General features: G+C 32.2%; 1 protein-coding gene, 1 long non-coding RNA gene and 6 other non-coding genes across 8 annotated transcripts; 1 reads left to right on the top strand and 7 right to left on the bottom strand.

The window, feature by feature from the left end:
* Window positions 1-453: 453 nt before the first annotated feature.
* Window positions 454-537, bottom strand: LOC120250987. Its single transcript, XR_005533312.1, has one exon. It is a non-coding gene; the product is annotated as a small nucleolar RNA R44/J54/Z268 family (small nucleolar RNA).
* A 575-nt stretch (window positions 538-1112) lies between these two features.
* On the bottom strand, window positions 1113-1204 carry LOC120250984. The gene has a single exon (XR_005533310.1). It is a non-coding gene; the product is annotated as a small nucleolar RNA R44/J54/Z268 family (small nucleolar RNA).
* Window positions 1205-1480: 276 nt separating this feature from the next.
* On the bottom strand, window positions 1481-1555 carry LOC120250981. The gene has a single exon (XR_005533307.1). It is a non-coding gene; the product is annotated as a small nucleolar RNA Z267 (small nucleolar RNA).
* A 6138-nt stretch (window positions 1556-7693) lies between these two features.
* On the top strand, window positions 7694-11441 carry LOC120283296 (cation/H(+) antiporter 19-like). The gene is made up of 2 exons (XM_039289938.1): window positions 7694-7914; window positions 9098-11441. Exons 1-2 carry the CDS (start codon window positions 7711-7713, stop codon window positions 11240-11242), a joined length of 2349 nt encoding a protein of 782 aa, XP_039145872.1. The 5' UTR covers window positions 7694-7710; the 3' UTR covers window positions 11243-11441.
* A 612-nt stretch (window positions 11442-12053) lies between these two features.
* On the bottom strand, window positions 12054-13301 carry LOC120283595. The gene is made up of 2 exons (XR_005543300.1): window positions 13253-13301; window positions 12054-12295 (listed from the first exon to the last, which is right to left on the bottom strand). It is a non-coding gene; the product is annotated as an uncharacterized LOC120283595 (long non-coding RNA).
* Window positions 12201-12284, bottom strand: LOC120250988. Its single transcript, XR_005533313.1, has one exon. It is a non-coding gene; the product is annotated as a small nucleolar RNA R44/J54/Z268 family (small nucleolar RNA).
* LOC120250986 lies at window positions 12765-12856 on the bottom strand. Its single transcript, XR_005533311.1, has one exon. It is a non-coding gene; the product is annotated as a small nucleolar RNA R44/J54/Z268 family (small nucleolar RNA).
* LOC120250982 lies at window positions 13136-13210 on the bottom strand. Its single transcript, XR_005533308.1, has one exon. It is a non-coding gene; the product is annotated as a small nucleolar RNA Z267 (small nucleolar RNA).
* Window positions 13302-17727: the final 4426 nt, after the last annotated feature.

Consider the following 17727-nt stretch of genomic DNA (forward strand, 5'->3'; position numbering starts at 1 on the left):
CTCTGGATTTTCCTGTTGCAAAACCATGAATAACCAATAGCTTTATTAACCTTTCAAAAAATCCAAATTAAACACATAAAAGAAATTGGAGTGAGGAAACTGACAAATAGAACAGGCAGAGAGGGAAAAAACAAAATGGTAAATAAGAGAGACCAAGCCTTCATCAACAACACTTGTTTTCTTTACATGAAATGATCTTTGGAGCTCAATAAGAACATTAAGCTTCAACAAAGATCCAACATTCAAATCTCCGTTCTTTTGCAAGTAATCATCAGGCTTGCTCATTTTGAAAAATGCATTCAGCATGAAAACAACAAAAGAAATTCAGCAAATGAGATAGTTTTCTTGTACGCTGTCAATATCATCTCATCATTTCAATACCAAATTAATGAATAAAATAATCTTGTAAACACAAACATTCAGTAGAATAGAGAGACATGAATGTAAAATTGCAATGCATCAGAGAGATTCCCAAGACAGTCATCATCCTCAAGAAGAGTGCAGTTGTCCCTGTCTATTTTTATCATCACTTGCATGAATAAATTGCAGTAGAGCTAAGCTATAATGTGGCTCCAAAAGCTCTATGCTTGCCAACATAATGTTAACATTAAGCATGAGAAACACAAATAAACATTAGATCAAAACGAATTACATTAATCATTATAACACAAACATCAACAAGTGGTGTAAAATGTAAATCAATGTCTGAAAAAACCAAAAACATGACATCACTAACACATAATATAAACAGCACATATTGCACATATTCCACTGGTAATCCAAGCATTTCAGTTTATCATGTCAATGCCTTTGTGAAAGCATCATAGTTCCTTTTTCAATTCATGAACACTAGAAGAATAATCGGAAAAATGGTAAAACTCTGCCTCAGTGGTAGTGACAATTAATAATCGTCATGTTCATGTTGATTCCGATAATACGTGCATATTTATACATCATAGGCAGACCAGTTTGATCACAAAAAAGATAACATAAATATATATATATATATATATATATATATATATAAAGAGAGAGAACAAATATATATCTATATATATATATATATATATATATGCATGTACATATATAACATAGCCTGAATTAAAAGAAAGATTGCATCAGAGAGATTCCCAAAGACTAAAGTCATCATCCTCAAGTTATGAGGAATGCTGATGTCCCTGTCTTGTTTCTCATCACTTGCAAATAATCCTCAACACAGTTTCATAAAACTACATACAAGCATTTAAGTGCAGATCAAACTTTGACAATCAAAAGGATTAATCAGGCATTAAAGATATAAACTTTGTAGCAAAAGAAGCATCTTTGATGAGAATACCACACCAAGATCAAATTTTTACCAGAGGAATGAACTTTGCAACAGAGGATGGAACTTTCAAGCAACAAACTATAGGCATAAACAAAACCATTAAACCATTATGCAGGACAAGGAAATCAAAGGAAAAACATCAGAAATTGAGATGAAATGCCTCAGATTAGATACTTTTCATGGTAATCAGATTACTCAAAGTATATTTAAACCCATCAACGGCATTACGATGCTGAATTTATAAAATTGGAAACAAATATGAGAGCTCACCAGCGAGGAAAAGGTAGATGAAGAGAGGCGCTGCTGCGCTAGGGTTAGGGTTTTGCAAAGGGATAAGCGGTGCTTTCTATAGATAAGAAGGTTCTGACTTCGCCGAACCCAACACTTCAACATGGTTGGATCGAGTCAGGTTCGTCGTTCTAAGAGAATTCAAGCTTGAGATTATTGATAATTGATGATTAATTAAAATTAATAAAAATATTAATTATCAATGAAAATATTATAAAAATATGAAGTTAGGGACAATATGAAAATATATTTAAAATAAACCCAATAATATTTGGAAAAAAAAATGAGGGAGAAAAGCTTATCATATTTAATACTCCCTCCGTTCTTTTTATCTGTCGACAGAATCTCATATACCAAGAAATTTGGTTATTTCACATAATTTAATAAAAAATTAGTTATCTTTTCAAAATTACCCCCAATTTATATCTTCATATTTCTCTCTCATATTAAATTTCAAAGAGGGAATTGAATAGAGTGTTAGGATAATTTTGGGAAAAAATAATAATAAATGCTTCTTGATATTCAAAAATAACCGATAAAAAGGAACATGGGTTTATGACAGATAAAAAAGAACGGAGGGAGTAGATAACAAAATAAAATAATTAAATAAATAAATATATAGTCAAATACTTTTAAATAAGTAGATATTAAAGTGTGCATGCAGTTTAATTTGTAATTTATTTAAATAATAATTTATTCTCAATACCGGTGATTTTAAAAACTTTTGATAAAGCTAAAATCACCATTTTCTGGGATTCAAAAATTCGAGCCTTTAGTAGTGGTGGTTTTTTTTTGGGATTTTTACTTGTATACCCCTGTAAAATCATGAATTTGCTTAAATAACCTTATAAAAATGATATTTGCTTGTATACCCATACAAATCAATTATATTTGCTTATATGCCCCTATGGTTAAGTTGGCTCTTAATGGCGTTAAATCAATGGATGGAATAAGGGTAAATTACCAAAATAGGTTTGCTTATATACCCCTCTAAATTTTTCTCATATGACTTAGGTTGAATGATGTTAAGGGTAATTGGGTAATTTTGTTAAGTTAGGTTAGGTGGGAACTATGGTTAATTCCATAAACCCTAACGGTGGCTAATGGTAACTAATGGCAGGGATATATAAGTAAAAAAGTTAGTTTTATAGGGGTATGCTAGCAAATAGTATTTTATGGAGGTATTTAAGCAATTTCATAGTTTTGCAGGAGTATGCAAGCAATTTTCCCTTTTTTTTTTTATACATGTGAAAAACGCTTTTAGTGGCATGCGAAGCGGTGAATGTTCGAATTTTTATTAGAGGTATGTGCAAGTTACCAACTAAACAAGTGCTTGTCTTTTTTTTAAAAAAAAAAATTTAGTTAAAGAGGTATGTGCAAGTTACCAACTTGAATCTATAACGGGAGACCCGTTATCATCAGTATGTCAACAAAACCCAAACTTGTTATACTTGAATGACTCACTTTTTCATAGTAGAGTTAATGTCGTTAGGTTACTGAACACTATGTTTTTAAATGTTTTTAATCATAAAGCAATTTATCAAGTATTTTAAAAAAATAAAAATATATGATATTAATACCAAATATAAAGATTTTTATATATAAATGTGAACAAACAGAGTGTTATAAACCAATATAGGTGGAAGTTGAGCTCTAAAACATATGTGGCTTTACTATGCATGAATTGGGATTCAAGCATGCTTTCTCATGAGGGAAAATATCATTCTAAGGATACAATTCCAATAAATCAAACGGTAAATTTTTAAACAAAATTGTGACTTTGCTTATTTTACAAAATTATTAAGACTAAAACTTAAATGAAATCATTGTGTCATACCATATCTTATCACACTCCAATCACGGTTTGTCTTGACATATCAATTTTTATTTTTAAAAAAATGACGTATCAATTTTTCATATGTCACTTATGCCATATTATTAATTTATTTTATTTTATTTTTTTTTTTTAATAAAATAGAAAAAAAAACATACAAAAACATTGATTTATTACCTTGCACAAAAAACTATGTACCAATATATTAAAAATTGATTACACAATTTTTTTCAATTTAATTTTAAATTTTTTTAATCCTAATTTTATAATCTTTGAAAAAAAAAATCATTCCACACAATTCTTTTACTATTTGGGGGTTAGGGATAAAATTTGGAGTTAAGAATTTTCCGATTTTGGGTTTAAAATTTATTATTTATAATTTAAGATTTAAGAGTTTGGATTCAAGATCACGAGAAAAGAAAATTTTAACAAGTTGAAATAAACTTTAAAAATAAATAAAAAATAATGTCATGAGAAACGAGTGGGATGAGGTATATCATATGGTGCAAGGGTATTGTCATGTGATCCTTGCTTTTTTTCATCTTAATTATGTATATCATATCCTTATCCATACAAATGATATGAATTAAAGTTTATAGGTCCCGGGATACTGTGGCTTGAGTCATGCAACATGCATTGCTCATATTTAAAAATGTTCTTGATGCTATGATGTTAAAAAGTTTCTCATTATAGGTGTAAGTTTGCAATATAATTCTTATATTGTTGGGTGAAAACGTATAAGTGAGCTGTCATTATTTCATGTGAGCTCACCTCTGATTGTACACAAGCGGTTTGTCTTATTAAATCAAATATATATATATATATATATATATATATATATATATATATATATTTTGACACAATAACATAAAAAAAAAAATTCCCCAAAAAAACTATTAGCTTACAACTGCGCATAATTCATCCTGCTTTTGTTCGTAGCCACTCTTTTTCAAACATTTTTATTAAAAGATTATTTTCTAATTATTATATAAGAACCATTCATTACCCCACCTTATAATTATATATTTTTATTTTCAATGTAATTATAACCAGAGAATTGCAACTTCTATTTTTCTACTCATCACGGGATTCCCACCCATTCCTTATAAATTAGTTTTGCTTTCCAAAGTAGTTGATCATTTTAGTATAATTGAAAACATTCAAGTCGGTAAATAAAACTATTTTTAATTTAAAAAGGAACAAATATAGTTCATTGAAAAACTTCAAGTTTACAAGATGCTATTATCAATATATAACAAGTATTTTATTATTAATTTGTTAAAACATTAATAAACAAAAGAAAGTCATTTATTTGAAGATTTTGAAATTTTCGTACAATTTTTTTTATAAATTTATGAAAACATTATCGTTTTTTAAAATTTAACGACTTCATCAATAAATTCATTATGTTTTAGAGATATTTGATATTTTATCATTAGCCATATATCTTCTTGTATATATATATATATATATATATCTTCCTATATATTGTTGATTGGCCCATACCATTTGTTGATTGGCACGCCAATTATGTTCTTCATCAACATGGAAGGGCAAGGATGTCATTTCTCCTTCTTTTGTTGTGACTGGTGGTAGGTGAAGAGAGTTAGTGGGGAATATTTTATTATTTGGGGTGAGTGCCACTCACCCCATCATTATGAGCCCTTGGATCAAAATGATCCCTAGCACTGGTTTGTTTGGTGAAGGGGTTATATAACCCCCACGACATTTGTTAAGACACACGAGTGAAAGTGAGGAAGTTAGAGAGAGAAGAAGGGTGAGAGGTGTGAGAAAAATAGTTTGAGAGTTAGCTCATTCTCCCTAGTATAGAGAAGATACCTGGTTTTCTCCTTATTATTAGAGAGAGTTTGTAGCTTCTGAAATTTTCTCACTTAGTGAATTTCTTCTATCCTTGCCCGTGGTTTTTACCCTAATTATTTAAGGGGTTTTCCACGTAATATCTTTTATGTCCTTTATTTTTCGAAGATTATTCTTATTTATTTTCGTCTGCAGATCTCTATATCCAGTCCTACATTTCACAACATATATTATATAATTTGCCTTTATATCTCTAAAAAATTCCTTTATAGTTAATTAATAACACACTTATTTTGTACATAGTAAATCAGGGGATTAATGCTCATTTTAGATTTTCAAAAAGAATCTGGGCTTATATGACTAACCATATTATTCATATATTATATATAAATAATATTTAAAAGATATTATTTCATATAATCTAATATTTTCGAACCATCATCTATATATTTGAGATAATATAAATTTAGAAAATGAAGATTAGTCTTTCTTTTCAAACCATTTAACATGTTTTAAAAGCAATAAATTATGACTAACCATAAGCACTGTATAAAACAATGACGAATAAAATTTCTATAATACCCTTATGATTGCAGCTAATTACTAGCATATCCTTGTAAAAGAATTACAATTGATGTTTGATTTTAAATAAAACTAATTTTGTTGCCTACTCGCCTCCGATGCTAAAACCATTATGTAATTAATTAAGTTTTATTTTATTAAAATAATTAGCTAAAATAATCCAAAACTCACTTGTGTTTTTCGAAGGGGTTGACCGTAAACAAATTTAGACCCATAAAAAATTTAATTTTTAAAAAAATAATTAAAAAACACATAATCAAGTAATCAACCAATGGTACTCCCACGTTGAGGGTAAGAACATCGCTTTCCATGCTCAGTAAATTACCAAACGCTACTTCTCTAATATGCTTTACCTTGCTTATTCCTTGTATGCATGTAGTGTGTACATTAGAAGGATGTTTGGTTTGCAGTAATGTAGAAAAATTATCATGTATTATGTGGTAATATAAAAATATTATCATATTTAGCATTGCACTTAGGGGTCGTTTGGTTCGTGGTAATGACATATTACTATTTAACAAGATTACTATAGTAATATGAGTGGGAATGTTATATAGTTGGAAATATTGCGGTAATTTAATATAACCATGTTTGGTTGGGAACTCTTGTTATTGGGAATAGTTCATTACCGTGTTTGGTTGTCATGATAATCAATTTGTTAAAATATAAAAAGTTATAAGATTACCATGGTAATTCAAGATAGACACCAAATTTGGTGGTAATAGGATAACCACTTTCTTTGTAATATTTATAAGTTGGTAATGTGATATTACCATCCATATTACCACCGGTGCAATGCCAAACGTGGTAATATTTTCAGATTACCACGTAACAAGTGGTAATCTGAATGGTAATATCACATTTCCAACCTAAGAACATTATAAAAAAAATTAATAATCCTATTACCATCAAATTTGATGTCTATCTTAGATTACATGGTAATCGCATAATACGGTAATGAACTATTTCTAGTAATAAAAGTTCTCAATTAAACATAGTTATATCAAATTACAACAATATTTCTAATTATATAATAATATGTTATCACCGCAAACCAAACTGCGAAAGAGCAATGCATGATTGAAGTGTGGGAGATGGTGTTTTCTTGTGTATATGCTTATGGTTTGATGGATGACTGAGAAGGATCCTTGATATCAATTTGGGAATTTCTAACTTAAGGGGCATTATTAGTGCAAGTGTAATTTTATTAAACAAAAATATAGTTTCAGATTGACCAAGGAAGAGATAGACCATGGATGCTACTTTTTATTTGACTTTTAATCAAAAGGTTGTACCAAAGCAATGATACACCAAGGTGATCTAAGATTCTAAATACTGTTATATCATGTATATCCGGCATGGACCACTTTATAAAATATTACTAATATATCAGTTATAAGAGATTTACAGTTATGAATATGAATTTAAAATTCAAATTTTGTATAATCAAGCAAAAACACACTGATCAGATCTTTATGTTTCAGATTAATTTATGCACACATCTATAATTGAAGATACATTTGTTATATTTATTTTTAAAAAATTCTAGAAGCCCAAATTATTTTAAAAAATTAATTAATTTGATTGATTTATAAAAAAAATTAATCTAGTTTTCCAAACAATGCCAATGTTATTGCCAAATTAGAAGAAAACCCACAGGGGTATATCAGTAAAAAAGCCTAAAGGGGTTAGTGAAACCAGGAATCCTTTTCACGCGTTGGTCGTGATGACGATGAATAAGTAAAAAAATTTCTAAAAATTTACCCACTTTAACCAGCTCTTCACACTCTCTATATAAATGCATTGAAAGATTCTCTTTCGTTTTTTAGAGCTTTGATCGGAGATTCAGAGAGGAAGCGAGATGGCGAGCAATGGCACCGCCGCCTCGCCGCCTTGCCCTAAGACGCTGCCGGCGACGTCCAATGGGTCTTGGCAAGGCGATAACCCGTTGGATCACGCGCTGCCGCTGGCGATCCTCCAGATTTGTCTCGTGCTCGTCGTCACCAGATCCCTTGCCTTCTTGTTCCGCCCCATCCGGCAACCCCGCGTCATCGCCGAGATCATCGTCTGTCTTCTCTCCTATTCCTATTCCTCCTCCTCCTCCTCCTCCTCCGCCTTTGCCGTTAATTTTTCTTTGGTTTTTAGCACTGTTTTTCTATGATTTTGATATTGATTTTGGAGATTGCTGGGGTATAGGGTAATTGAATGGTGGCAAACACTAATTTTTCTTTGGTTTTAGCACTGTTTTTCTATGATTTTGATATTAATTTTGGAGATTCGTGGGGTATAGGGTAATTGAATGGTGGATAGTGTTTGCCTTTTGGGTTTTGATAGTGATTTCACTTGAAAAATAATGGATCCGAAGTTCTCTAACCAAAATAAAAATAAATAAATAAAGATTTCTTTGCATGTTTTTGTTTCGTTTTGGTTTCCGATATTGTCGGGTAGTTGTGTCTTTTCAATTTTTGTTTTTTTTTATCTATGTGTTGTTTTATTTTATTGTATGATTTTCTATTTTAATATATTATGGTTTTTATTTATATTTATCACAAAAAAATTATGGGAGATCCAGAGTTTACAAAATAAAATATGCGTTTTTGGAGTGATTTGTTGGAAAAAAAATCTAATCATTGGAAGAAAATGTCAAGGCAAGATGTACTTCTTCCCTGTTTATTTTTTGGTCCATTTAATTCAATTACTTTGTTTCTGTATTATTATTTATAATTTAATTTGTTTTTAAAAATTATTATTAATAATTTTATGTAGCATGAGGCATAATACGCAGTGGGCATCTTTTAGTGTCTATATATATATAGTATTTATAAACATTGAAAACCACCTATTTAAGTAACATGAACTGCTTACACCAGTGAACGGATTTGGCCTTCTGCACTTTCATTTTTCATTTGCTAAAATATAGTTTTTCCTCTTCTCCTCTTCACTCAAATTTTTTAATAAATATAAATGATGTTTTTATACACACAAAATATATATAATACTCAGAAATAGTTCCTTGATCCATTTTTAGTTCGGGATGATCTTTATTATTAATTGTCAGTATTTCCCGTTCCAGTTTACTTTTTCTACTCTATTGTTCTTGCACTTTTTTTTCATTTTTTACTCAGTTTTTGTGAGAGACTGTTGTTCCATTTTATAATGTTTTTGTTTCTTTTCTATTGTTTATTTCTTCCGCTATTTTTTTTAATAAAATAATAATTTATTCATTTTTATTTAAAAAAATTGTGCAGGGAGGTGTACTGCTGGGGCCGTCGGCGCTGGGGCGCAGCAAGACATTCCTGAACAACGTGTTCCCAAAGCAGAGCTTGACAGTGCTGGACACCCTCGCAAACATCGGCCTTCTCTTCTTCCTCTTCCTCATCGGCCTCGAGCTCGACCTCAAAGCCATCCGCCGCACTGGCAAGCCGGCACTCGCCATCGCCGTCGCCGGCATCTCCTTCCCCTTCGCTCTCGGCGTTGGCACTTCCTTCATCTTCCACTCCACCGTTTCCAAAGATGCTCGCCAGATCCCCTTCCTCGTCTTCATGGGCGTTGCACTCTCCATCACCGCATTCGCAGTCCTCGCCCGCATCCTCGCCGAGCTCAAGCTCCTCACCACCGACATCGGCCGCATGGCCATGTCCGCCGCCGCATTTAACGATGTCATTGCTTGGGTTCTCCTCGCTCTCGCCATTGCTCTCTCCGGCTCCGGCTCTCCTCTTGTTACTCTCTGGGTTCTTCTCTCTGGCATCGCCTTTCTCATCTTCTCCGTTGTAGCAATCCGGCCCGCTTTAGCTTGGATGGCAAAAGGCTCACAAGAAGGAGAACCCGTCAAAGAGTTATACATCTGCGCGACTCTCGCCACCGTCCTCGCCGCCGGATTCATCACCGACGCGATCGGCATCCACGCGCTCTTCGGCGCATTCGTCGTCGGCATCTACGTCCCCAAGGACGGGCCTTTTGGCCGTGTCATGATCGAAAAGATTGAGGATTTAGTTACCAGCCTTTTCCTCCCACTCTACTTCGTCTCCAGTGGACTCAAAACCAACGTAGCCACCATCAGCAGTGGTCAGTCATGGGGTTTGGTTGTTCTTGTTATCACCACTGCATGCGTTGGTAAAATACTCGGCACCATCCTGGTCGCACTCCTTGTCAAGATTCCTTGCCGGGAGGCTGTGACACTGGGCTTTCTGATGAACACTAAAGGCCTCGTGGAACTCATCGTCCTCAACATCGGCAAAGACCGGAAAGTCTTGAACGATGAGACCTTCACCATTATGGTCTTAATGGCCCTCTTCACCACCTTCATCACCACTCCCATTGTCATGGCTATCTACAAACCAGCCCGCTCAGCAACTTCTTACAAACACCGGACTATCGAACGTAATGACACTCAGAGCGAGCTCCGTATGCTGGCTTGCTTCCGTGGCAACTCTAACATATCAACGTTAGTGAACTTGATCGAGTCTTCTCGTGGCATTAGACGACATGGTCTCATTGTTTATGCTTTGCATCTCATGGAGTTCTCTGAGAGGTCCTCAGCCATATACACGGTGCACAGAACCAGACGCAATGGACTCCCTTTCTGGAACAAGACGGATAATTCCGGCAACAAAGACCATTACGTGGTCGCATTCGAAACGTTTGAGCGTCTGAGCCATGTCTCAGTACGTCCCATGACGTGCATCTCTGAGCTCCAAACCATGCATGAAGACATCCTCGCGAGCGCCCAGCAAAAGCGCGCGGCACTTATCGTGTTGCCTTTCCACAAAACCATGCAACCCGATGGCACATTCCAGTCATTCGGCCGCGCTTACCAGCAGATCAACCAACTCGTGCTCGAGCGAGCCCCGTGCTCAGTCGGCATTCTCATCGATCGTGGGTTCGGTGGCAGGGCGCAAATACTAGCAAGTGATGTGTCGTATGGGATCGGTGTCATCTTCTTCGGCGGTGCTGATGATCGTGAAGCTCTCGCTTATGGTGCTAGTATGGCCGAGCATCCTGGCATTGCTTTGGTTGTCTTTAGGTTGAGTTTGTTACACTCTCAAGTTAGCATCACTTTGGATGAAACAGACCGAGCTGCTGATGATGCTGCCATTGCTGCTGTAAGAGCATCTAATGAGTCCATTCGGTTTCAAGAGTCTGAGGTTCAGACACAGGCTGAGTTTGTAACGGCAATCAAGGATCTTGGTAAGTGTAATCTTGTGCTTGTTGGGAGGTCCACACCAACAATGGGTTCCAGGGCGAGTTTGGATTGTCCGGAGTTGGGTCCTGTGGGGAGTTACTTGGCTACAAATGAGTTTTCTAGCACAACTTCAGTGCTGGTATTGCAGCAGTATGATACTGCAGACAATTGGGGAGCAGACTCAGCAGGCTCAGTCTACAGATTTGGCTGAATCGTCTGATACTCCTTGTTCTGCTCGTTCTGGATGATGAGCAGCAGTGTCGTTGCTTGTTCTCTCAATGACAACCAGTTTATTAGTACCCCTGTTTCTTTCATAATATTATTATATATATACATATACAAAGTTGATTTAAGTGAATGTCTTTTTAATTTTAATGAAATGAAATATAATGTATTGATATTGTCTTGCAGTTTGATCGTTTTGTACGAACTCCTGAAGTATATGAGCCTCGTCTCTGTTACGAGTAGACATTGAAATCTCTGGATGCACTCTGGTAGCTTTCTTGGACTGTGGTTTGAAATCACTAGATTCGGGTGTTGATAGTAATAGTTTACTGCGAATTAATATTGTTAATTGGCTTTTTCAAGTCCTCGTATAATTAATTGTATCCCTAAAAAAGAGACAATTGGTACACTTCTTTTTTGACACACCAATTGATGCATTTATTCAACTTAGTAGGTTTGCTCATCTTATTTTTACTGTGATTTTACTGTTGCAAAACCACATATAACCAACAGCTTTATTAATCCTTTGACATGAAACTAAAAATTTAACCCAAATCAAACACAAAAGAAATTGAAGTGAGGAAGGAAGCTGATCAAATTGACCAGGCATAGAGAATGGAATAGGACTGCAAATAAGAAAGACCAAGCCTTCATCAACAACACTGGTTTTCTTAACATCAAATGGTCTTTGGAGCTCAATAAGAACATTAAGCTTCAATAAAGATCCAACATTCAAGTAGCAGTTGTTTACAATTAATCATCAGGCTTGCAAATTCTAGAAAAACAACACATGAACATGAAAACAAGAAAGAAATTCAACAAATGAGACACTTTTCTTGTACACTGTCAATATCATACCATAATTTCAATACCAAGTTAATGAAGAAATAAATATTGTAAACACAAACATAAAGTATAATGGAGTGCAATGAATGTGAGATTGCAATGCATCAGATAGATTTCCAAGACAAAGTCATCATCCTCAAGACCAGTGCAGTTGTTTCTGTCTATTTTACCACACTTGCATTAACACCAAAAGCTGAATATTTGCCAACACAATGATAACATTAAGCATGAGAAACACATATTAACATTAACCCAAACGAATTGCATTGATTCTTGATCATTATAATACAAATATGAAAAAGTGGAGCAAAATGTAGATCAATGTATGAAAAAACCAATGATATCATTAGCCCATGATATAAACAGCACATATTGCACTGGTAATGCAAGTATTTCAGTTTATCATGTCAATGCGTTTGTCATAATATCATAGTTTGTTTTCCAATTCATGATCATTAGCAGAATAATCCAAAAAGAAAATGTAAGGATCTGCCTCAGTGGTAGTGACAATCAATAATCGTCATGTTCATTTTGATTCTGCTAATAAATGCATATTATACATCATGAGCAGACCAGTTTGATAACAAAAAAGATTAAAAAAACACACACAGAGAAACAAGAACAGAGCCTGAATTAAAACAACTATAAGACACAAAATTCCATTTGCATCAGAGAGATTCCCAATGACTAAAGTCATCATCCTCAAGTAATGAGGAATGCTGATGTCCCTGTCTTGTTTCTCATCACTTGCAAATACACTACACTGCAACCTCAAAACAGTTTCATAAAACTACATACAAGCATTTAAGTGCAGATCAAACTTTGACAATCAAAAGGATTAATCAGGCATTAAAGATATAAACTTTGTAGCAAAAGAAGCATCTTTGATGAGAATACCACACCAAGATCAAATTTTTACCAGAGGAATGAACTTTGCAACAGAGGATAGAGCTTTCAAGCAACAAACTATAGGCATAAACAAAACCATTGTGAAGGCCAAGGAAATCACAGAAAAAACATCAGAAATAGGGATGGAATGCCTCAGATTAGATACTTTTCATGGTAATCAGATTACTCAAAGTATATTTAAACCCATCAACGGCATTACGATGCTGAATTGATAAAATTGGAAACAGAGATGAGAGCTCACCAGCGAGAAGAAGGTAGATGAAGAGAGGCGCTGCTGCGCTAGGGTTAGGGTTTTGCAAAGGGATAAAGCGGTGCTTTATATATATAGAAGAAGGTTCTGGCTTCACCGAACCCAACACATCAACCTGGGTTAGATCGAGTCAGGTTCGTCGTTCTAAGAGAGTTCAGGCTTAATATTATTGATAATTGATGATTAATAAAAAATTAATTACCAAAGAAATATGTTATAAAAATATCAAGTTAGGGACAATGTGGAAATATATTTTTACATAAACTCAAATAATATTTGAAAAACAATGTGATGAACCACTACTTAGTGTATTGGTATATTATTTGGATAGTGAATGTGCTGACTCAGAGTCGAATCTTTGGGTCAGTGGTAATGTTATAATATTGTACACATACATGTAAATATTATATAAATACTGTAATTGTATTGTTCATTTACTATTTATGGGTCATTTATAGGAGGATATCATTTTCCTCCCTCGAGAGTTGCAAGGCATGGAGGATTTATTAACTTGGTTTGGTTTTTGAAATATCTTTTGGACGTGCACATGGTAAAAATTTAATTGCTTCAAGTGACGTCTGCCCGAATTAATAAATCTTAGGGATTCGTTAAGCTATTATAACTGGTGCACCTCTCTATTTTTCTGTCTTTTGACACCTTATTGTGGGGCGGAGCTTGTCGTCTTTGTAAAAAAAAAAAATGACGGTCAAATGCTTAGAAATACTTATCATATTTAATAAATTATGATAAAATATCATGTATAAAACAATTAGTCAAATATTTTTAAATAAGTCGATGTCATATCTGGTAAATTATGCATACATTCATCAAGTCTTCCCCGCATTTTCTATTATTTTTTCTGTTTAAATTATTAGTTTCTTAAATAATAATTTTATTCTTAATATTGTTAATTTTAAAAACCCGTGATCATAAAGCAGAGTCACCAACTGTTTTGATGGTAAAACTATTGGTGGTCTTTTGACAGTTGCGGGTTAAAAACCCTAAATTTGTATAATTTATAATAATATTTATGTAAGATTTCAGAGGCCATCCATTGTTTACAGTATTATTCAAATGAGTTTTAATAAATTTTTTTTTGGAAAAAATTGTATCTCTGTTTTTCAGGGTCATATAGCAAAAAATTTATTACCATGGTATATTTATTGCAAATCTTTTGAGAGTACAGATTTTCATAGTCTTATATGTCATTTAATTAAATTAATAAGTAAACTAAAATAACTAATTAATGTATTTCAATACATGTTTATCATTGATAAATTTATGTGAAATATAGTTGCTGAGTAAGAAACAAAATTAAATAATATAAATTTTAAGAAGTTAGTACCAAATATTGGGGTATGAATTAAAAAAATTTCCAACAAAATTATAATTTATCCCTTCCGACTAGACCTGTCTATGGGCCGGGCCGAGCTGGGTTCGGGCCGGACTTGAATCAAAATTACTAAAATTCAACATTGACCAAGCCCGGCCCGGCTCGAAAATTCGGTCCTTAATCATTGTCCAAACTCGCCCAAATTTAATGACCTCTACCCAAGGCCCGCCCAAGCCCGCCCAAATAGTTTTTATTAAATAATATATAAATTATAAAAAAATTAACAATATTATTAATATATGGATATGACCAAATATTATTCTACAAAATAATTAAAAGTTAAAATACCAAATATAAATCTTTATTTAATTAAAACAACTAAAATTCAAATCATTATAATTAATGGCAATCAAATATATATATATATATTGTATAAGTATATACCAACCTAATTAATAAATATATTTTATAATACGGGTCGAGCCAGGTCGGGCTTTTAACAACAAAACCCAAACCCGGCCCATTTTTTAAACGGGCTTATTTTTTTGTCCAAAGCCCGGACATCGGGCCTTATATATTTGTTCAAACCCGTCCAAATTTCGGATGGGCCTCGGGATTGGACGGGTAGCCCGGCCCTGGGACAGGTCTACTTCCCGACTCCATCAAACAATAATTGAAATTTTTTTTCTTATTTTTAAAAATCAGAAACCATTACATCATAATCATATCATGCCCTATCACACATCAATCACTTATAACTTTTTGCTATGCGAATATTGCACATCACTTTTGTCATGTCATTAGTTTAATCGATAAAAATCATAGCTCTAGAGAAAAAAACATTTGTAAAATTTTATTAGTTAGTCCTTGACATTTTTATAAATGGAGTTATCTAAGAACAAAAATTAGTGTTCATCAACTTGGTTTTTTAATAAATTAGTATATATAATATAAAAAATATAATTTTATAAAAATATTTGTATTTGTATTTTTTTTGTCTTCATCACTTTTTACTAATTGACTAAAAAATTTGGCCCCATAAAAGAAAAATCTGATAATATTCCTTGTTTAGGGTAGATTTTTAAGGTTCCGAATAGAGATTAGGGGTTCACATTTAAGGTTTCCAGAAAAAAAAATTAAGTGGTCATTTTATAGTTTTTCACCATGTCACTTATTGTAAAAAAAATTAAAAAATTAGCCCTCACTGTTTAGTTTTTCACCAAACAATTTGTTCAGGAAGTAAGAAACAAAATTAAATAATAAAAAAATTATGAAATTAGTACCAAGTATGGGGGTGTGAATAAAAATTTTTCCAAGAAAATTATGATTTCTCTCTTCGGACTCCCACAAATAAAAAGATGAAATTTTAGGACCACTGAACTAGCCCAGCGGTAACTACCATGTAATATCATTGAGAGAATTTTGAGTTTGAGTCATTCAACTCGCATTATAAATATCTCTTGTACTTTCCTCCGAAATTGCATGATAGAATGGGTTTATTTTTAGAAGGTCATTCAACTTACACTGATGAATCTGTATATATGTCTATGATTTGATTTAGTGGTTGTCACATTTGTCAAAAAAAAAAAGAAAAATTGAATTTTGTTTTCTTAATATTTTAAAAATCAGAAACCATTAAAATTATGCCCTATCACACTTTAACCACTTATGCCCTATCACACTTTAATCACTCATTGATATGCTAATGTTTTGCATCACTTATGTCACGTCACCAGTTTAATCTATAAAAATTATATATTTAGAAAAAAAAAATATTTGTAAAATTTTTATTTAAAATATGATTTTGTGAAAATCTTTTTTTTCCTTTATCACTTTTTACTTATTCACTAAAAAAAAATCTTTGACCTCTCTTGAAAATTTTTCACTCTCATAAAATAAATCTCTGACTCCATTCCAATCGATGAGTGGAGTGTTATAAAGATATGATATGATACAATGGTGCCATTTGATCCTTAATCTTCCTAAATTATGTTTACCATTTCTTTTTATTTTTTTCTAAATTTTCTATGATATTTTCCGTTTTAAATATTTTAAAATTTTTTATTTTATTTTTATTATCTACTCCTTTCATCTCATTATAAATATCAATCTTATAAGTTTTACAAAGCCTAAGGCAAGTAATTGAAATTAAAAAATTCATGAACATTAAATTTAATTTCCTCATTTTACCATTTCTCTTTCCATCCACTAAATAGGTGTATTAAGATAACATCAATAGAGAACAATGTATTTAAGTAGATTGATAAAATTAATATTTAAATTAAATATCTATACATATTATTAAAGTAGATGTATAATCTACTCCGAGAATGTTTTAAAAAACAATTTTAATTTTTTTAATTACATTTAAGTTTTTATTTATATTACTTATAATATTAGTAATTGAAAAACATTGTTTACACCCAATTATTTATGTAATAAATGTCCATAAATTTTTGAAATCCAAAGAATAAAATAGTTTTTATGATAATAGTTGTTTAATTATATTATTTTATATATGATATTGCTTCAAAACTCCACACAAAATTTTAAAAATTTCAATATAAAGCCGAAAAAATACCTAGTATAAATATATAATTTACGATATGAAAAGCTATTGGTCCCCCTTAACTAAAAAGAGGGAGGAATACAAATGATATGAAAAGGTATATAAAAAATCCCTTTTATGAAAAGTCTACTTTCAATGTAATATCAACCAGAGAAATGCAATCACTAGATGATTCACTAGAGAACCACACCATATCTTATACTTTTATATAGTCATTACTAGGTACCTACGCATTTCCTATAAATCTATTATTTTTATTTTAAAAAAGGGAACGAATATGGTTCATTGAAGACTTCAAGTTTACAGGATGTGATTATCAATATTATTATTATTATTATTATTATTTAAAAGGGACACAGGATGTCATTATCAATATTTATTTTTGAAAGGGGTAAAAAATTATATACAAATATGACAATACACCAATTAAAGTGGATAAATAATTTTTTAAAAATTTATTAATTTTGTTAGACATACGATGAAATGGTTAATGACCTATTATTCGTACATCGAAAAATTAAATCAAGCTAATAAACCATCCATGATATGTAATTATATAAGAGA

This window comes from Dioscorea cayenensis, chromosome 19 (assembly GCF_009730915.1).
Source record: "Dioscorea cayenensis subsp. rotundata cultivar TDr96_F1 chromosome 19, TDr96_F1_v2_PseudoChromosome.rev07_lg8_w22 25.fasta, whole genome shotgun sequence".
NCBI classification, from domain to species: domain Eukaryota; kingdom Viridiplantae; phylum Streptophyta; class Magnoliopsida; order Dioscoreales; family Dioscoreaceae; genus Dioscorea; species Dioscorea cayenensis.

Coding starts and splice junctions, on each gene's coding strand:
- LOC120283296 (XM_039289938.1), top strand. CDS start 7,711: ATGGCGAGCAATGGCACCGCCGCCTCGCCGCCTTGCCCTAAGACGCTG. Junction 7,915..9,097: donor GCGTCATCGCCGAGATCATC/GTCTGTCTTCTC, acceptor AAAATTGTGCAG/GGAGGTGTACTGCTGGGGCC.